This window comes from Periplaneta americana, chromosome 12, assembly GCF_040183065.1.
Source record: "Periplaneta americana isolate PAMFEO1 chromosome 12, P.americana_PAMFEO1_priV1, whole genome shotgun sequence".
Classification (NCBI taxonomy): Eukaryota; Metazoa; Arthropoda; class Insecta; order Blattodea; family Blattidae; genus Periplaneta; species Periplaneta americana.
In genome coordinates, this window is record NC_091128.1 from 43,611,827 (window position 1) to 43,634,638 (window position 22,812).

The following is a 22,812-nucleotide window of genomic DNA, read 5'->3' on the forward strand; positions in this document are numbered from 1 at the left end:
CACCCACACATCTAGAACTCTGTCCCACAATTCCTCAGGTGTCCGAACGGTGGTTGTTCTGCCCAATTATAGCGTAGGATCCTTTTGACTACAGCCCTCAAATTTTGAATCGGATTCATATTTGGTGAATTTGGAGGCCAGTCGACTGGGTCGACATCACGCCTCCTCGTAAACCATCTTTGAATCCGGTTGGCGGTGTGTATCGGATGATTATCCTGCTGGAAGAAAAGTGTTCCTTCTGGATATCGTTCTCGGGCGGAAGGGATCATTACATTTGTCAAAATGTGTTCTTAGACTTCTGCCGTAAACCGACCGTGGATGCGTTCCAGAAGTCCTGCCCCATCGTATGACATCCACTCCCAACACGCGACCCTTACGCAACCCAAGTCGTCTCACGAAGCGTTCATCGTATCGATACGCAAAATAACCTATGCGAACTAGGGCAATGAGTTATTGTCTCTGTGCCATCTTCAAACGTAATGAGACAGAACGTTTTATTAACAGATAGGAGTGAGTATTGCTTGAGAGAGAGAGAGAGGGGGGGGGAGGGAGAGGGGGAGAGGGAGGGATATATATATATATATATATATATATATATATTATAGCTTTGCGAGACATATATGATGGCAAATTTGTAATTAAAACAAGAAGATTGTGGGAGATTCAACTTATTCAATAGACTAATGTCGTAACGACTTATGCTACTGTTACTGTCATAATACGTGCAGTTGCTGTTCATATTCGCTTCGGTTTATTTTGTATTTATTAATTTTGTTATTATTTCACTCTTCAGAGACCCTGATAGGCCTATATCTAGAATCAACTCTACATTCGATTTTATAACATATTTTAGGCTCTTAAACAAAATACAGCAAATTTAAATGGTTTAATTATGTATCATCTGGTGAACTACGGCTTTGACGAGACGAGCATGCGCAATGTAATGTGTCTGAAACTTACGAAATTGTCGCCGGCTCATTCTTTTTGCCGTTAAGTGTACATTCAAGTGCTGTCTGCAACTGTTGACTAGGAAGAACATTCTTAAAAATGGAGCTGCAGTTATGCATTGTCAACTTGACGGATCTTTATTCTCCTCAACATTTGAAAAATACAAATCACAAAATTAGGCTTGTAATTATTACTTGGGGGGGGGGGGACACAGAAAATACTTAATTGAACTTTGAGGTAGAAAAAAGTACATTTCGCAGGACATATAAGGGAAAAAAAGGATATTACTTAATGGATGTCTTCACATTCTGCAGGACCACACACACCCTAAAAAAAGGATTGTACTGCGAAAATCAGTAGGCTATGGTCACCCTAAATTATCGGCTTAGTAAAAATCTAGGTAAAGATTATTATTTTTTGGTCCTACAGAATACATTCTGTTATGGTAATATTAATATTAATTAGTAAAAATGTTTTCATTTTCAGTATACGAACTACGATGCGAAAACTTTGAAAACACTAGTAAGATATTTTAATCCCCTAAGCATCTGCGTTCGATTCCAGACAGATGCTGTAAGATTTGTGCGAACAAATCAGATTTGAAACAGATTTTTTCCGAATACGTTGGTTGATTTATCATATTCCATCATTAATTTGTAATTGCGGTATCACATCAGATTAGAGACTCAAATAACTTCGCTACTGCGTGCAAATTGTATTTGCCGCATTGTTGCAGGCGCGACACCAGGCCAGCAGCGTTGACGCGCATTCTGCGCAGAGCACGGACGAGGCGTTCCTGTCCAAGGAGTCCAGTCAAGAGGAGCTGGATGAACGTTTGGGACTCGAAGTGGAGGACAGAGAACTGCAGGATTCGGAGGAGTACGTATACAAAATGTTTGTTGTTGCCGTTTTTTTCCTTCAAGTGTTGACTTCGCGTAAAATGATTATATTTGGTATTATTATGTGCGATAAAATTAGACTTCTAATTAAAAACTTTTCATTGTTGTGGAGAGATTTATCACTCCAAACAGTGGTTATAGTTTTAGCGTTTTAGGTTGGCATTTCTGTTTTTATGTGAACAAGGTGTACCAAATTCACGTTGATTTGCTATTTAACCCTGTTAATGAAACTTCTGTGCGATTTTGTTAGAAGCTTTAGATTTTAAAATGAAGCAATTTGTAACATCACATTACTGTCTGATTTCGGAGTTCGTAAAGACATATTTGTGTTTAAATATAAAGTGTATGTTACTTGTATTTATGATATTATTATTCTTAACTTGGTTGAGAACTAGAAAGAGAAGGAAACAAGAAACAAGAAACGTGAAGAGGTAGGCTCTAGACTACTAATTGGAATGACACTGAGAACGTTGCTTGTCCACACATGTCCCACTACCTACTTCAGACGTCTAACTTTGATAGTAAATAGGCGCAATCAGGGTGCGAATTATCGGGGGGAATTCCAACCCCCACCCAACGTTGGAAAGTTATCTCCCTCTAATAAATTCATATTAACATCCCTGCCAGGATAACTTCTATCCCACCCTCACAAAATAGAATTTTATTGTTTTAATACGAGTATACTTTATAAAGTATAAAGTAAGCAGAGAAAATAATATTGATGTGTTATCATCACAGACAAGCTGACAACAATCAACGACTTAGGAATTACACATCTCATCTCTTAAGCCTACTCATGGGTATAGGAATTATTATTATGATCAAGATGCAAGACAAGCAACTAAGTGCAACCAAGTGTTGAGCTGTATCGAGTGAGGATAATAATAATAATAATTTTATGTGCGGTACTTATTCTCTATCTAGGATTCTGTCCCCTCCTTCATCAAAAATCTTAATTCGCACCCTGGGCGTAATATCGACTTCAAATTCAGTTACTACATTGTAAATTAATGTTTTGATGTGTGATATGTTGTATTATACCAGGTGTTTCAAACCACCCGTATCAGCCTTTTTTTCGAAAACTATATGATAACTTACTGATTGTTCATAAAAAAATTTTGATAACCAAAACCTGTGTAAAGAATCGATAGAATCGATTGGTGGCAGTACCATTTCTCGTTACAAACCGGAAGTAGGGGTACCTGTGGTCAACTTCGAAATTTCAAATGAGAACATGGGTCACTGGAAACTACATTTAAAAAGAAACAACTTTTACTGAAACTTTTTTTCTAACGTTTATTGTTTACTCACAAAGCAACGAAAATGGTATTTTCTGAGAAATGTTCTACATTGTTAATGTATGTACACTCTTCATAGTAAGTGTTCAAAATGTTCGCCACCCTGTGCTAAACAATGTTCTGATCTCCTCCTGACATCCGTGATTGCACGGAGAACTTCAGCACAGGTGAGAGACACATGCTGTGGCTTGTCTAATTCTTTGTTTCATATCTTCTCTAGTTGTTGGAGATTCCAATGGCACCTTCAGTGACCTATGTTCTCATTTGAAATTTCGAAGTTGACCACAGGTACTCCCACTTCCGGTTTGTTACGAGAAATGGTACTGCCATCATTCAATTCTTTATATAGGTTTTGGTTATCAAAATTTTTTTATGAACAACCAGTATCGTATAATTTTCGAGAAAAAAGGCTGATACAGGTAGTCTGAAACATCCGGTATATTTATGCGAAGCCAATGTAATGTAGCTGGACTAAAAGTTCATGGGTTCATTCCCAGATAGAGTGAGATTTTTCATCTCATAACTTCCAGAAAATCTACTCCTATGAAATTAAGTGCAGTACTAGGTCTTTCCCTAGGTTGAATGGCGGTTGGATTATGGTGCATGTACTTTCAGTGCCGCATCAATTATAAAAAAAGCACGGGAATAGGCTTATTATCTCCCCACTTCTTGTGTGGCACAGGAACAGCTTTTATCTTATTTGCGAGAGATTGAATGTAACTTCGATTACTAAACTTCACATTGATTTTAAGTTTATTAAAGAAATAAGATTGCAGCCATACTAATTAAAAGTGGTGTCTTGTTAACATTGTTTACCACTCCACCAGGAGCAGTGGTATTCAGGAGGACAGTGAATCGGAACCCATTCTCCCTGAGCCCGGACCTGTCGATACGGTCAGCAGGTCTCCGAGATCAAGTGCACAATTATCAGCATCTTCTACAGATAAGAGAGTCCTTAGGTAATAGTAATAGCCTTGTATACGTGTCTTCTCTTCAGTCAGTCACCACTCTGCTCTGTAGTGTTCTTGCATTCGTCGTCATTTTAAATGTTTTGTGGCTAATTTCTTTCTTCTTTCTCCATAGTCCAGTTCTTTTTTTCTTCAAACTGTTAACATTTTTTGTTCCCAGATGCTCTCTTCTTGAATGGAAGTCATCGGTGCTTCTATGTTTATTAATTGTTCACTTAATTGTACTTCTTTCCTTCACTGTAGTGTAGATGAAGTTTTGTGTTGGTGAACTTGAGTTTACAGCAAGAATTGTGCAATCTGAAGGTCTGAATTTTTCTCTTGTTTTATAAATTTGACGATGCAAAAATATACCATATTAAACTTGAATTACCAAAATGAGGATTTACATAACACAGATTTTGTGATTTTATTTAAATTTACTTCAAGCATTTTTCTCGTATGCTGCACAAATTGCCATTCTCATGTATTTTCATGAAAAAAGTTTCATATACTGGTACATGTTGATGACTAGCATGATATACAAATGTTCTTCAACATTGCCAGAACTATTTATATTATGCATACTCTTGTTTGCACGAATACCAGCAAGTTTTACTTACTGTTTTTTGTATTCTGTTTTTATGTGGTGGTTCACCACCTGGCAGGCAATGACATCATAACTGGGTAGAAGGTTGAATGAACTCATAATATTATTTATTTATTTATTTAATGCAGAGGTAATTGACAAATGCCATTAACCTTACAGTGACCAAAAGCAAAACAAACAGGGAATATACAAAGACAATTGCAAGAATACAACTTAAAAGTAAATAGTTCAGAAATTCATCATTTTTTCTCTGGCCTCCCTGTATCTGTCCACAGGACTGCTAGCTGAGAGTGAAGAGCAAATGAACTCATGATATGTTCAGTATGATCTTAATTCTGTGACTGAAAGCCTCAATCACAATGCAAGTTAAACGTAACATTAACATAGAAGCTAGGAACCATTCCATTAAATGTGACCACCTACGCAATATGTTCACACAGACGCAGTCCTAAGAACATAAAATTGGTTTGTGTTAAAGAAAATAACTCAGACAAGTACAGAATAGGAATATCACAATAATAGAGTCTACAGAATTGAAATGAAGCTTAGAATAAGCCTATCATTCGTTTTCTGGCATGTCCTGCAACCTACAGAGGTACTGGTACAGTATTGTGGCACCACTTCTAGGAACACAAAATATCGCAAAGTGGAGAGTTTTGAACACACAACCGAAATGAAAATGAAAGAAGTATCTTATGTGACAATCGAGATTCTTCTCTTCTGATTCCAAATTGGTGTCTTTCTTCAATATCTGAAAATATAGTGAGGCTACAAAGAATGCATGTTGTATACAGCAAATGAAAATATACCATTGGTAAAAGAAATATCATCTGCTTCGTGGAGATTTCTTATTGATTCATTTGATCGATTTCACGAGAGCTATACCTGGGATGGATCCTTGCATTTAGGCCATTTAAGCAGACCCATAGTATGCCCTATATGTGATGATTGCCTAAGTCTGACAGATGGCCTCCGTGTGGCATTCGAGACAGGTGGACCATCCTTCCTGGACCCTTCAGGTAAGGTCCCATCAGCTATTGATTAGGTGGAACCCAGAGCCTGGAGCCTCAATCTCTTATAACGTAGATGAGTGTCGGAAGCCCGTATTATCCACAGACATAACCTGAGCCTATTTTTACTATTACAGGTCTCAGGAATCTTCTATGCCATATCAATAAATTTAAGAATGCAGTTATATTGTCAGACTCCAAAGCAGCTATTCTATCAATAATTTCTAAACACACACCTTCATCTCAAACAGCAGAAATAACTAAAATGCTCTCTCAATTAATATCACTCAATAAAAAATTGTATTCCAATGGATACCATCCCATTGTGGAATCCAGGGAAACGAGAATGCGGATGCTTTAGCAAAGAAGGGCAGCACTGCTACTTACAGACCTGTTACTAAATCTACGTATTACTCTGTGAAAAGATTTATTAAATCTACATACTTAGACTTCAACAAACAAAATTTGATAACACAATCTCAAGGGAAAAATGGAACTCTCTGCATCTTAATCCACAGTTAATTCCCGATTTACCACAAAAATCGTCTGGAGCTGCATTTAGATTGGCAACAGGCCATGACTGTTTGGCCAAATACCTGCATAGAATTGGAATATATCAGTCTCCTAACTGCCCATTGTGCAACTCAAACCAAGAAATGGATTCGGAACATCTCAAAATCTGTGCTTCATTGGCTGACCATGATAATATCTTTGAAAAATATTGAGTGCAAGAGGTCAAATGATTTTATTGTCAAACGCCTAGCATTAGAAAACAACAACAACTATTACAGGTGATAGATGAAATGAGGGGAAGGGGAAGTGGAGAGTATTAGTGGAATGAAAGTGAGAAATGGGAGTATCCTGAGAAAATTCCCTGCACTTTTGTTCACCACAAATTTTACTCAGACCTGACTGGAGACTGGATGTAATGCCAACATGCTTGCACTGTAGCCACAGACATACTATCAACATAGGAAAAATAAAAAGATGGAACGGAATGTTATTCCTTGCATACCATACATTTCTGTCTTGATGCAGAACATCCTACGTTGCTCTTTATGTCAGACATTTAAATTTAAATTTGCATTGTGAAGGTGTCCTTGTAGAAGCACAGAATTGAAGTTGGAGCAACTAAGTGAAATTTGAATTCATTCAAATCTCTTCTCAGCAGTAATGCATTCTTGCCTGCCTGCCTGCCAGATGGAATCTGGCACTGGTGTAATGCTACATACAAATAAATACTATAAAATAGAAGTGATATATTCTTACTTACCAGTGTATGTGTCTGCATGCATTATTTGGAGATGAGAGAATCATGTTGATAAGTGAATCCTTTTTCTGTAGTGCACTTAGCATTCAAATCTTCAACGTGCATGAATCAAGAAAAGATTGACATGGCATTAGGAAGTGCTGACAATTACATATTTTCTGTTTTGTATTAAATATATGCTGTCAAAGACAACTTCCTCATTACCATTTTGTTAGAAGATTTCTGCTATCCCTTTTTTTCTCCCATGTTATTTTTATTACCCTTAGTAGCAATATCCAGGATTTTATTTTGAACGCAGAAAGAAATGGTAGCTGACCATTAGGAAGACGTTTTCTTTTATTTATGTGTATAGCTCAAAAGGTGATCAAAGGTGCACATTTTAAAAGTATATTCAACTTGTGAAACATTGTTTTTGAGATATATAATATATGGGCTATTCCATCTCAAATCGATCAAAATATAGAGAAAATTGTCCTTGCAATTTTTAAATACAATGAAACTTTTTCTGTCCGTTGACAACTGTGATACAATGCTTTGTGCAAAGTTTGAGGCATCAGAACTTTAAATTAAAAATATTTAAATTTATTGTATTTTCATAAAATTAGCAACGTTAAACTGTTGTGGCTCCGAAACACTTTCACTCAATGATCAAAATCATGGTTTATTTTGATGCTGAGAAATTGAAGTTTATATTGACATGTAAACAGTTTTTCTTACTTTTTATGGAAATGGAGAAATTTAGATTTTTTTTCATTAAGACGCCTTTGACCACGAAAAAATATTTTTAAAATATATGGTTAGATTCCGCATTGAAAGTACAAATAAACACATATTTTTTACTGGTGCACCGTTGATAAGAAAGTATTGAAAATATCAAATAAAGAAAATAAATAGTACATGCATGAACTAACCAGCTGACTGTGAGGCGGGAGCTAGCCGAGGCAAGCAAGGCCAGGAGACATAAACACGTGATGCTTCGTCTAGTAGCGCATAGCTGGGCTACCTTTATCACAGGTTTCCATAAACACAGGAGTAAAATGACGCCCAATGCTCGCTTATCTTCAGCTCTCGGCCAGTGCGTGCGGTACTGCGCCGTTCAAGTCTAGGCGTGTGAAAATAATTTATTTAATACCCTCGAAACTTATTGCCGAGCCCTAAGCAAACAATGCCGAATCCCTCTTAATAATGCAAGGTTTTTTCTCAATATTTTTTACATTTTTACAAATGGCCAAAAAGCCTAAAAGTAAGTAAAATCAGATTATCTCTCTCTCTGTATACAATAAAAATAAGTATTACTTCTTATCATAACCTACCAAATGTCAGCTTCAAAATGAGCTCCTGTTCAATGTTCTGCAGTAAATGGTTCCAGAGTTCTGAGCGCTGAAAGAGGCTTGTTTTTATAAAATACGCTAAATTTGTCGCTCAATAGTACGAAAACCGTTTGACTTTCGATAGTATATTTTTGAAAATGCACTGTCCTCAGCACCTTGTATAAATAGGGAAAAAATTAGACTATTAAAAAATACGATGGAATAGCCCATATGCAGCATTGAAATAATTAAAAGAAAACATCATCCTAATGACCTAGCATTATCTTCATATGATGCTATTTAAAGTCAAGGGGTCTGAGTAAAAGATAAGCATCATGAGGATCATATACTGTATTTATTTGCAATATACTCGTACGGAGCCAGTTATAGAACTGGGAATACAGAATGCATGTTTGCCATTCTTTGAATTAGAGTGGGTGCAGTCTGCTGCACCAATTTACTGTTCTGCAGGACCGTCGACATTAGATAATGGGGAAGTGAACTAATCTATCTTTATTTTTGTGCTTTCAGGACTCACGAGTCAAGCAAGCAATCTCTGGGACTAGAAATTACATATTCCAAGAAAAAAATATCCGTGAAAAGAAGTAAAGGTGTAAAGACTGAGGCTAAAGCTAACCATAGAGCATATCAAGAAGAGAAAATTAGTGGTGAGTAAAGAACAATAGACAAACTATAGTGAAAAACAGTACCAATCACAGAAGTTTCATTGAGGTGCGGGAAAGGATTATGTAAGAATGGAGTTATTGTTTATTTCTTTTATTAAATTTTAGTATTTCGATATTTATTTGTGATTAGAATGTAATGCTTCACATATAAGGTACAATATTTAGATGTACATGACATCTAAGAAAACGTAACAATTGCTGTTTTAATTAGGACTGTGGTTTTGTCTGTACTCTTTGTATCAAAATTAGTTTCTACATGAAACTTTCGCACATGTCTAAAGTTATATTATTGTTTATTATGACAGAATTCTTTCAAGATTCAACCACAGGCATGAATATGGATATCCTGAACTAGCACCAACAGATAGTGCACGTGTACTTTGAGGGATGTGCTTTGCGTGTGCATTTGTTTTCCGGTATATAAACATTGAGGATTTACATAGTGTATTAGTACATTAAATACTCTTAAAAACAACACAAAATGGCAAATTTTTGTTATGTTCCTATATGTAAAAACCAGGGAAAGCTTTTTGTCTTCAATCAGGTCCCAAAATATTCTGAATATATGCTTTAAACCTTAAAAATATAAGTAATTAAATTGCGTTATTAAACTAAAGTATCTACGTGTACTTCAAGTAAGGAATTGTTGGCTACAGTTTCATTTTGGAAGAGGGAAAAGAAAAATTAATAAAAAACATATGCAACCTCGACAGCGAGCTATGTTAGCTTAGATGACTTAGATTATATGCAGTAGTTTGTTGTAGGAGTCTCCGAAGTTTATGCCTGCAATAAACTCTCGATAAACTGTCCTGTTTGTTATCCAGTACGATCCGTAGTGAAATCCATTTCATGAATAATATTTTTAATGTACTCTAGACTAATTATTAAAACCATGTTCTAACTTCAAATTTTCAAAATCATCCTACATAGTATTTAAAACTGTATGTCCTTAACCCCTAAAACGCACGAATAATAATCGTCATTTGACTGCGATCATATTATATCAACCTATCAAACATTGCACTTCATCTCTCTGCAATTATAGGAAAAATACGAGGAATTCAATCTCGATAGTCCCTTCCCTATAAAAAAAAAAACACATTGGTGGCTGCATATCTTGTTTTTAGTGTATAGTACTTAAATACTTATGATTAAAGAGGCAACATTCACTTTTGACAAAGTTCCTATTTATTTATTCGTGCACCTCGTTCTCAAAGTTCTCGTTTAGGTTCATGAACATTCAATTTACTCGTATCTGCAGTATATTCTGCTTACTGCAGATTTCCGCACCCATCTCATAAGAGAAATCGCTCAGTATTATACAGGTTTATGCTATTATTTATTGTAAATTAAATTAAATTATGAGGTAAGAAAATACTGAATTATATTAAATTATACTAGGTTATACAAAATAATTATAAATATAATTTTGACACGCACAGAAAACCAACAAGCGGGAAAACGTAATCAACTGTAGCATATGACATAATATACCTACAGCATGTTGCGCTGCACGGAACACTCCTGCCATCTAATGGTAAAACTTCGCACAAGATATCCCTATAAGGATCTACACTTGATCATAAGGTTTTTTGTGTAGTACTACTCATTTATTTTAAAAGTGGAGTCAGCCCCATGACAGACCAAATCAGCCCAAAGGACACCATCCTTAGAGGTTAAGGCTCTCACCTTTACAGACAATTGGCATTTGACAGCAGTAGGAATGTCAGGTCTACGTGCCACCACCTTTAACCCCAAGGAAATGCCCCTGGTATTAATTTTTTTATAGGCTGAGTAAATCCCAGGACCAAGTTCACTGCTGTGGCGTAATGATTAGCACATCTGACTGTGAAATGAGTGGGCCTGGTTTCAAATTCTGATTGGGTTAAGTTAGCTGTTCGGATTTTTTCCGAAGTTTTCCTCAACCAATTGAAGAAAAATTGCTGGGTAACTTTCGGCATTGGACTTAGGACTCATTTCGTCATCATTAATTCACATATCATCATCATCATCCATACCATAGCCAGAGTTAAGTTTAGGGTGCGGTGTGCTGTACTTGTGTAAGAGCATGATGGTTTGGCTATCCATTCATTTACAGAATAGGAGAGGTAAACAATAAGCCTGAGGCTGCAGTGTAAGCCTTCAGGTCCCTCCTCCATACAAGAGAAAAAAAAATCCCAGGTCCATAGTATGGCTGGAAGGATTAGATTAACGGAAATCAAATACGCTACCTTCCAACTTGCAGCATTACACCTTAACAGCGATGCTACTGTGCACCTCCTCACCTCTTTTACATTTTTTATTAAACAGTTCCTACAGTTGCATTGATGGGAGTTTATTAATATTTCAGTACTACAAATTTATTTTCAAATATAAGAAATTTCTATAAACATTTTGTACATAGAACAAACTTATTACTGTATATGTTTTTTAAATTTTATTAATCAGATGATGGGTGCACTGATTATTTGTCTGGGTTAGTGTTATTGATTATGTTTATGTAATATTTGTGTTTCATTTTTACCACACAGTCACATACTCTACATTATACTGGGTGGACGAGACAAAATGCCACCTCTTAACCGAAAGTGTAGCGGCCCCCGCATGCTATAAGAGTAGCCTTCCTACCATCAAAGCACAATAGTAGATAGTAATATGCGATACGATAAAAACATAAAAGGCTTACTGCCAAAGTGATAGTAATATGCGGTACGATAAAACAAAAAATTTTACCTCATTCTTGTAAGTGCTCTGTAAATTTCTCCTTTGTTAATACAAATTTATTCACACGAGGCTTCTTATTTTGTACAGATCCTGTCTCTTTAAACTTCTTTACTAATCAGTATATTGTTGTTTTATCCAGCACAGGGGAATTGGGGAAATTGACGACGGAACTTACAGCGACACCTTCTCCACAAAGACTTTTTTGCGAAAGTATTACAAATAAAAATGCGTTGTTCTGTACTGTAACTCATGACACAACTTATATACTCGGCACTCAGCACAAAACTGCAAACTGCTTTCTGCAGTATTTTGTTTAACAGGATCTGGTAGTCCGAGAATATTATCTCGATTGTTGGACACGTCTGAGTAAATTGGCAGACTCATTACTGAGCACAAAAACGATAAAAAAATTATGAATTGTTGCTAGATTTCTGTTAATCATTCAATTGAACCTTGTGAACTAATTCATATTTACTTTGAGTGGGATCTAGTATGAGGATAAAAGGGCCATAAACCCGGGAGTAGGTAGTGGCACTCCAGTAACTAGTTATCTGCAGCTTCAGTAGCATTTCATCTCATTCACCCAGTATTGTGAACCACGAAAACTCTTCAAGAACAAATGTTTCTTGCAAAGACTAAGTTACAACTGAAGTTGTCTGGTACAAAACTTACCCCCACTGTTAGTGTTATTGGCTATTGAAATGTCTCTCACTTGGTCAAGTTGTATGGAATAGCAGTGAACGTTAGATTTAAGTCTTAAAAGAAAAGAATTAGCATTATAATATTTATCATAGTTTAGTGTTCTACCATTTTATTGAAGAAAACAGTATGATACTGCATTTTATTCATTTCGTTTTTGAGCAAGATGGATTGTTTTACAGGAAAATTTTCAACAGAGAGCAGTTTGTCTGTAACAGAAAGAAAAGGAAGTAGTGACTCATTAACGTCACAGAAAAGTGTAGAATCTCAGCGTAGCAGTGACTCTCAGACCAGTGCGCCAGTTCGTGACACTCTGCACAAAGCGAAGAGGCAGATTCAGGCTCTCATTGGTATGTATGGCATGTCTTATCTGGATCTTATTGAGCACATCAGAAACAGTATGCAAATCTTTGTCCTCTTCTCTGAAGTGGACCAGTGACATGGCTCTAGATTAGTATACAGTATACAAGTGGACTAAGTGATTTTGAATCTGCTTGTATTTTATACTCACTGTTTTACTTAAAAAGTATGCCAGGATTTTTATAGCTCCTATTTAATGCACTTAACATAACTCAGCAATGTTTACTAATTAAGTGATGATAAGCTCGCAGGACTTTCATTAAGCTTCTCACCTATAATCCTAACATCATTCTGAAATCAGAAAAGAGTCAGATTGCAAAAAATGTTTGAATCCCATGGTTTTTGATAGAAGATGTGTACCCTAAGCAGAATTAATACTCAGATTGACATTATTGATATTGTTCGGTTTTTTGTTCGTATAAGAGTGAATCTTATGATTGAAAAAAAAAAAAAAAAGATTGTGGGTTGTAATTGGACAGATAGCTACATGTCTCCATTGTCACTGTTTCCATGTGCGTCTGGCATCTTGTGTTGAATTTCGAATACTCATAAACATAAGAATAACTTTTGTCTGATACTAATATTATAGATTTATCAATTTGTCATACAGAATAATATCTGTAATATTGACAATTAATATTTGAGGAGAAAAATTCGCTCCAGCGCCGGGGATCGAACCCGGGTCATTGGTTCTATGTACCAAGCGCTCTGGCCACTGAGCTATGCCGAATTCACTCCACAGCACCGGACCGAACCCCTCTCCTTCAGTGTTTCCCTTTGTGGCCTGACTCCAAGTTAGGCATATATGTTGACATATATGTCCAATGTCAACTGCCATTATACTAGGAGCGCACTCAACTGAGTGACTTGTTTGGCCGGGATTCCGCAGTTACTTGCACAGTAATCTGTACAAATATAATATGCATTGCAGCTATGAGAATATTATAGATTTATTAATTTGTCCTACAGAATAATATCTGTAATATTGACAATTAATATTTGAGGAGAAAAATTCGCTCTGGTGCCGGGGATCGAAGGAGAGGGGTTTGGACCGGTACTGTGGATTGAATTCGGCGTGGCTCAGTGGTCAAAGTGCTTGATACATAGAACCAAGGACCCGGGTTCGATCCCCGGCGCCGGAGCGAATTTTTCTCCTCAAATATTAATTGTCTGATACGTTCATAATATTTTTCCAGACGAAGAAATTGCTTTCAAAATTGGACACACTATATGTTAATCACAAAGATTCATTATTGTGGTCCACACCTGTGGAGTAATGGTCAGCGCGTCTGGCCGCGAAACTAGGTGGCCCGGGTTCGAATCCCGGTCAGGGCAAGTTACCTGGTTGAGGTTTTTTCCGGGGTATTTCCCTAACCCAATACGAGCAAATTCTGGGTAACTTTCGGTGCTGGACCCCGGACTCATTTTACTAGCATTATCACCTTCATATCATTCAGATGCTAAATAACCTAGATGTGATACAGCGTCGTAAAATAACCCAATAAAAAAATTCATTATTGTGCTATTACAGTACAGCTCGCAGTTTATTTATACTCTCAAGATATATCAGGTAAAAGTTGTAGTTTTATATTATGGCAGTCTCCAGATTCTTTATGAGCTGAATATAATATATGGCAAAACTAAGCTGTAGCTGTCAGTATTTGTAAAATGATAAATATGTTGTCGACTTACTGCAAAAAGTCTGTTTGTGTAACTCCATACTGTAGCAATGTGATTTACAGGCTTTTTGCATTATATCAGTTCTGTTAAACTGTATGTTTTTATTTTTTTAGTATTCAGACCATAGTATTATTTTCACGATACTGTAATTTCATTGTTTAACATCAATGGGAGTCGATAGAGTGCTGGCCTTCTGTGCTCACTGTTGCGGGTTCGATTCCAGTCCAGGTCGATGGTATTTAAGTGTGCTTAAATGCAATAGGTTCATGTCAGTAGATTTACTGCCATGTAAAAGAACTGCAGGACAAAATTCCAGCACCCTGGTGATGCTGATATAACCTCGCCAGTTGCGAGCGTCATGAAATAAAACATAATTTGAACATCAATGGGAAGTAGTGAAATTATTATTAGACTAACACATGTGTCACCCTGTACTTTAAGTTAGGTGCTAACTTAATAGAATGGATTCGTTTGGTGTATTCGGATTTTTATTATAATATCACTTACATGTCTCTATTTCCGAATTGATCACCTAATACTATTGTTATTTACTGATAGAGCAAGAACATTACTTCTTTGTAGTGTTTTGGATTTAACCTGGAAAAAAAAAATGAGTACTGTATTTACTCAAATATAAGATGATCCCCTAGTTTTCCAAAGGTTTCTGTAATACAGTATGCAATTTTCTAAGGTATTTTTTTTATGAATTCACAGACAATCCATTATTAAGTATGGTTTTAGAACATAAAATTTCAAGTTTACTTACGTCTGTAGAATAAATAGTCCTAGATCGCCTTGATGAAATAAAATTTGTATTCCAGTAGGGCAGCCATGGCGAAAATGTGACTTGCAATGATAGCTATGCATTTCTCTTGCTTCCTACCTCTCCCAACCCCCACCCTCTCACTCACTGGAGTCAAACTCCGTTCCATTTGTATTTTCTGATCTGCGAGTGGCATATCGTCGCAATGTCTCTCTCGAAACCATGTACCTCTACAAAAACGAAAGTTTCAAGTAGGATGGGAGGACGCATTTTTTTGGTGCCAATATGATGAGAATATTAAATGTATGATCTGTTCACAGGTATTATGAAGAAAACGGTTGTATAACATAATAACTGTGTTATACTACATTTCACTCATGAAACATTAAAAGGTTAAGTGTTATTATCATCATCATCATCATCATCATCATCTCTGTACGTCGATCCTTTTTCAGTAGATGTACAAATAATGCGGTTAGATCTTCAATTTAAACACAGATTTACAATGTGATGTTAAATGAAAGCTAGATGTAAGTACTTGACAAATGTTGAACTTTTCAAATCTTTGCCAACAAATAAATATCAGAAGCTTCGTTCTTTCGCTTGCTCTGTTGAAGCCATGTTCGCTACAACTTACGTTTGTGAAAAATTATTTTCAACAATGAAAATAGTAAAGCGAAATTTAGATCACAACTGACAAACAAATTACCTTCGTGATCAACTACGACTGGCAGTAAGTGACATAATTCCTGATTTTGAAACTTTGTTGCAGAGATATTCTGAAGACAGTTAATTTTAGGTTGTGATAATGTGTCCTATGTTTTCTTATTTCTTTCTTTATTACGCGTACTAAACCTTACACTATATAAAATTGTGCTTGACGTAAGGAAAATGAAAATGAGTTAATAAGTCAGACAGTTGCTTCACTTCCCCTTCGGGTGTCTGCCTCTCTCCATAGATGCTATGCACGTTGCAGGTTACACAGTGGCTGGGCGCACGATCACATTTTCGCCACGGTTGCTGTAGAGCCTCACAGTCTAAATGTTCTGTTTAAAAAAAACTATGAACATGAACTAACTAAATGACTTATGGGGTTGAAGTTGAAGTATGGTAAACATTTGGAATAATTTTTTTCTCATCTATAAAGCAAATCAATACTGTTGTGAACAAGCAGACCACAGGAGAAACAACTACATCAGCAGCGTTATTTAGTGTGTTGTACAACATAAAAAAAATTAGGCAACTTGTGTATTTTTCTTAATACGTGAATTTAAGACGACTCTTCTATTTTTCAAACACAAAAATTGTAGAAGAAAAATCCTCGTCTTATATTTGGGTAAATATGATAGCTCTGAGGATAAAGTAATTTAATTGTGTTAGCTTTGGATGAAGAAATAACAGAATAAGCTTTGCGTTATCCATTTCATTTATGTCTTAAATATTACTGCGATTGGAGGCATTGCAATCAATTGTTATGACTTTCTTTATGCAATCCTGACCTATATGGAAATCTGTCAAGATTGCTCTGGACAGTCAAGTGGGCCATGCTCAATTTAAAATAGAGCAAAGAATAAAAATTCGAATGGGCCAAATGAATTCATTCTGGTAAGTGAGCACCTACCTTTAATTGGAAGTTGCTGTGCAAAGATCGTAATACCGTACTAATAAGATAATTTAGTTCCAGGTAAATTAATCCTTCATTGAAGATTAATTATGTAAATGTATACTATAGTTCATTCTTCCTTATGTTAGATACAGAAAATATTTACATAAGTAATTTATAAGTTTATAATACAAACGGCATGCAGCAGTGTGTTTGTGTACATGCTATAAAATATTCTCTGTGTACTTTGAAAATAATAATATTATAAATTTTGAAAACAAAGTTTTCGATCACCTATCACAACTATAGATTTTTGTGTTCTGAGGGCAAAGGGTGGATACTTTGAAGAGGCTAAAATTTAAATCATATTGTATTGTACTTAATGCTAAAGAGAGAAAATATTTATTTTGTTGGTCTGTTTAATTTTTCCGATGTGTTTGTACATTGAAATAAAGTATATAGTTGTTTTCATAGCTGATCGAAAACTTTTGACCGGTAGTGTACGTGATATCAGTCTGTCATTGTTGTCAATATGTAAATTTCCATAATGGTCAGGTAAAATATTTTGTGATGATCCTTGCTAACAAACTGAGAAGTAGAGATTCTCTGAATGCACAATACTTGCATCCCACACAAATAAGTGAAACTCAGAAGGTAAATTTATACTGACTATTACACTTTTACTACGTTATACTGCTTTTGACCAATAAAATGGTACGAAAGGACGTCTTTCAACCAATCATGGCTGCTTATCGCACAATTTTATCGCGTCCCTAGCATTTGTTTAATTTTATCGCGTCTGTAGCATTTGTTTAATTTTATCGCGTCTGTAGCATTTGTTTCTTTGTTTGCCAACATTTCAAACTGCACTGGTCTGGACGTCCAAAAAAAAAAAAAAAATTACAAACCACTTCAGTCAATACACAGCACTTTCAAATATGACTCGCATTGGCATTCAAGAACAAGAATTAATAAAGATCACTGGTCATAGCTATGCATCTTCCCTGAAATCCTATTTACAAATAAATGAAGGGCACCACTCGGAAATCCTGAATAAGTTGAGGGATACACCATGTACATCAACGAGTTCCACATCTTTTACGCACACATTTAATATAACATCAACTGAACCACCAACCACTAAAACATTCAAATTTGAAAATTGTACTTTCAATAATTGTTCCTTTTAAAATTATTAATGTTTATTTTTTATTTCAACATCGTTTATTAAAACTTTTCTTGTTTATTTCATCATCCCTAATTAAAACTTTTGTAACACTTGTTTATAATAGGTTATATTATAGCTTCTGGTATATGATATTATGGATAGTCGCGTATCAGAGAGTGTTTAATACTAAGATTTATTGAAAATCATCTGTCAAGTGACGTTGATTACTGGGATTTGGATAATTGAAGTGGAATGCAACTTTTTAATAAAATGAAACTGATTCAACAAAGCCTTCTTGACTAGTAACCTAGATCATATATATTACTTCGCTACTTCTAATCTTCATAGGGGAGACTGTTGTACCTTTAAACGCTTTTCAAATTTTATTTTTTTGTAATTTTGAGAAATGATATTTTTGAAATGAAAAAATGCTTGAAATAATTATTGAAGATTCCGTTACAACTTCCTGTATGTATTTTCCTGTTCTACATATCTATTAAGGATGGAAAAAATAAAATGAAAGGTTATGTAATGTGTTCAAAGGCACAACAGGTTCATGTACCTTGGAACATACACTGTCTAAAAGACAACCTGGTGGCATTGGATAAAAAAAAAAAAAAAGACTCTTGTAAGTTGGAACACATGGAATATAGGAGGGAATATAGCTGTAAAAACTGACAATCATATTTAAAATGTATTTGCAATCATAAACCAGAGCAGGCTTCTCTGATTGAGATTTGATTTCCTGGAGAAGCAATAACTGCTTCAACAGCTTTCTTTAAGGAATCCGGATCAATTGGGGGCCTCTTAACTCCAGACTTACTTTGTGACATGATCTTAATATAAAACAAAAACAAAAGCCGATAGTATCGTGTATTTTGGAACATGTTCCATGGTACAAGATGTTTTGTGTTCAAAGGTACAAGAGGGTGCACTTTTAAACAACTATGGCTCCCAAAACTAAAGACTCTAATAAATCATGGAAATTAAAATATGTTATTACTAACCAGATGATAGGGAACACACCGTACTTGAAAGATATTAACAAATACAATCTGGTTTTGTGTTAGAAAACATATATCAATGAAGGAAATGTTTACTTTTGGAACTAAAAAACTTCTTTTGTCCACGGAACTCACACTTTGCAGTAAATCGAACCGAAACTACGACCAGAGCTACTTAGCGGCTTTCTCTATAATCTACTTCAGTTTGAGTCCTCTGAGTAACAGCAAAAAAAAAAAAAAAAAAAAAAAAAAAAAAATGTTCAAAGGTACACTATGCTAAAGGTACAACAGTCTCCCCTATACTTTCTTCTAATCGTGTAATAGTCAATTAAATCCCACTCGAGTTTTGATTTTCTCTAGATAAATCAAAACCTCTAGTGAGATTACTGTTGACAATAGTTTAATGTCTTATGCACTTGCAGTACAAAGATCATAGATGAGTGGATCTTCGTCAACACAAGGCACTAAAGATGCATTACTACCAGAAGTGCTCGCCTGTTACAGGTGTGGGCAAGAGGGACAGCAGCACAGTGTCTCAGGTGCACAGTGATGGAGAAGTGGACGAGACCAGCGTCCCTGCCACAAGATCAGCACCTCCCATCGGCTCCTCAACTCACAGCAGTGATCATAAGTCAGAACACATCGTGTGGAGGAAACGTCCAGACTTTTCTTATGACGTGAGTGATGGCGGCTCTCTTGCAAAGTCCGCCTTGGCTGACTCGACGGACACAAGTCGGGACTCGAGACTGAGCAGCACGTCGAGCTCGGACACGTGTGTGTTGGCTCCGGTTGTAAGGCGGGAGTCCAGGCTGAGTCGGCAGGAGGCGTCGGCTGGTCTGTTTGCAGAGCAGAGGACCAGGACGCCTCTGAAGTCGAGTGTGAGTCACGATGAGCGGCACTTAATTCACCACCAGCAGGACCCGGAAGTCCCTCTGAGGATGGCGCGCAGGCAGAGGACTCCACGTGAGATGGTCTGCCGCAGTGTTGGCGAGGAATTAACGGACAATGCTGCCACTGATGCAGTTTCAAACCATCTCTTCCTGGGAACTATCCGAGAATCTCACACTTCTTCAGACAGTTCAGCAGTTGAGAACAGGGTGGTAAGCTGTTCTTTCTTATGCTTACAAGACTGAGACAAATTAATTCTGACACGAAGCAGACTATATAACTCTAGTATGTCACACAGACTATTTACTGATATTTTATTATCTCTCTTCCTCTGTGCAACGTCACAGTTTTCAGTGAGGGGGAAGAGAGATATCAAAAAGTTGTACTAATCTGTGAGAAAGAATATGTTTAAACTCTCACATTACCAGTGGTGGCTCGTGATAAAATATTATGTGTATTCACAAGTTTGTGTTCCAAAATTGGAGAGAATTTGAAATCGTACGTTTTTAGCCTAATATGAAATGTCATGATTCCAATGTTTTACTGTCGAAAAAAACCGTATTAAATTCAAAACAACATATAATAATAATAATAATAATAATAATAATGAAACCCAGTCTTTTTATTTCCAATTTTTCCTGGAAAGCCAGTTTACCCAGTTCTTTACTCTTCAAAATTACTTGAGAGTTCATTGTTTACGTTTGTTAAAAATGAATACATAACACAATTTACAAAAGCGTGTCTTCAGTAATATATTTTGATTCCCAACACACTGATACACTATAGCCTATAGCAGTACTGTAATCCCATTAATATAGTTGATTACTATAAATACATGCCAGTAAATATTATTCTTAAATAATATACACCACCATACAGATATTTAAATTCATACCACCATCACATTCAGCCAGCACGTGTTTGAAAGCCGAACTATGCTATTTGCCAACACTGAAGTGTAGTAATTCACAAACTACACTCTCGTAGCAGCACTGTACACACATCCATACAAAGTAAACGTTCCGACAGTGAGATGCTGACACCTGCAGGCTAAAATACAGACTAATTAAATTTTCTCCTCGAGATATAGCACGTAAACAATAGGCATCGATGCACCTGACATCTGTAGGATAGATTCACTGTTCACTTAATGCTTTGTGCTCTTGACGAGTCATAAACGGCCAGCGAAAGACAATTTTCTCCCGCGCATGAGTGAAATTTCTGTAACCTTCTTGAAAAGAGCACGGCTTGTATGTGAACGGATGTTGCCAAGTTTACATAAGAAGTTTATGCAAGATGCGGGAAGTTTAAAATACTCGATTCTGATATTATACATCCCCATTACGCCAATATGGTATTAAATAATAAAACTAGTCGTGCATGAATGGAAACAAGGTGTTCACATGCTCTTGTACTCTTATTGACGCACCTTACACTAAGACAAGCAAGGAGTGACTAGGGAATTGAAATGAAGGCACCTAGATATTTTTTGTTTTGCTTTTTAGTACTCTTGACGTCCACGACCAAGATATGCCACTTCAAACTCAATGATCAGTCACTGGTATAGATATAGTGCAACACCTGTATGTATTGAGAAGTGTTCTGGAACTTTCAGGGATTTATAATGGAAAAAGATTTGCAATTTTTAAAACTTAGCTCAATTTTTCTTTTGTGTTAGAACAACCCCGTATGTTTTCCTATCTGCGTAATGCATGCATCTTTGGCTGAGGGCTAGTGACTGACTTATTACTTTTGTTATCAGTAGACATAATTAAACTACAATATGTTGGCTTCATCACATCACTCATTATGTCTATGATCTGTTCATGTGCTGTAAGTTCTTTTCGAACTTTGTTTTCATATGATACAGAGAGAGTCAGAACTTTCTCCGCAGTGGCAAACACTCTTATATCCTGGTATAGGTTGGTATTTCTCCCTTGCCTTAGGCGGTAGCCACGCAAACAATACCAGCGCGTCCTTGGCAAGGTTATACACACAACCACCCTTCAGTCAGTGTATTGCAGCCAGGAAGTGCATATATTCCTTAATATTGGTGCATCTTTGCCGAGGTGATACACATAATCCTGTAGCCGGCAAGTGCATACATTCCATTAAATGTTTTCAGTTGAACGTGCTTTTATAGTGGAATATGTGTTTCGAGAAGGTGACAAATACATTGAAAAAGTGAAATAGAAGTTTAGAGAACATTTCCCAAACTCTAATTTACCTCATCGGGATACAGTGCGCGATCTGGTAAATAAATTTCGCCAGACAGGCTCTGTGTAATATGCTCCACGGTGTGGGAGACCCTCAGTTTTAATGGAAGAAAAACTGTTAGATATTTCTAATTGAATGCTAAAAAGCCCTAACAAATCGGTGAAAATGTAGTGTTTTAATATTATTAAACTATATAAATTAGAAATGTAAACGGAGTTTAACCTTAGAAAATTGGCACAGCAAACTAACGTATCTTAGTCCAGTGCACGTAAAGGTTGAACTAGGATTACTGCTGTACAAGATATCGCTCGTGCATGAACATTTTTTTTTTTCTTCAATTCATTGACTCAGGAAACTTTGATCAAGGTTTTTGGACAACATTTTCAACATATTCTGTGGAGTAGGTAAGTGTTTTGGAATTTCAATATTATTTATTTATTATTGCCATATTTAGGATTTGTCGCACCCCATTATCTCCTGGCCTAGTTGCCTCATAAGTGGTGCCTTATTGGTATCACTTGTGAGGTTCAAACCTGTCTTCGGACAGTTGACTGAACAGCAACAATGATTGTATATTCATTTTCCGTACCTAGAGTGCTGTCGTTTATTCCACTAGTGCAGCCAGTGGTACCACTCCATTCTCCGTATCTTCCACTAGTGCGGAGAAAGTTCTGACTCAATCTGTATATTAAGTTATTGTACTCCACAGAGCACTGAAAGAGTTATAAAAT

General features: G+C 36.2%; 1 protein-coding gene across 10 annotated transcripts in view; it reads left to right on the top strand.

Annotated features, from left to right (window-relative positions):
* Positions 1-22,812, top strand: part of LOC138710349 (unconventional myosin-IXb-like) — a 171,650-nt gene that overhangs the window by 113,296 nt on the left and 35,542 nt on the right. For 9 of the 10 annotated variants that reach the window (XM_069841181.1, XM_069841177.1, XM_069841179.1 and 6 more), the window contains 5 exons: positions 1,685-1,827; positions 3,973-4,104; positions 8,821-8,957; positions 12,581-12,748; positions 19,481-20,076. In XM_069841181.1, coding sequence (XP_069697282.1) covers positions 1,685-1,827; positions 3,973-4,104; positions 8,821-8,957; positions 12,581-12,748; positions 19,481-20,076 — 1,176 coding nt within the window. The remainder of the gene's footprint in view (positions 1-1,684; positions 1,828-3,972; positions 4,105-8,820; positions 8,958-12,580; positions 12,749-19,480; positions 20,077-22,812) is intronic. The other variant, XM_069841176.1, reaches the window with a different exon arrangement.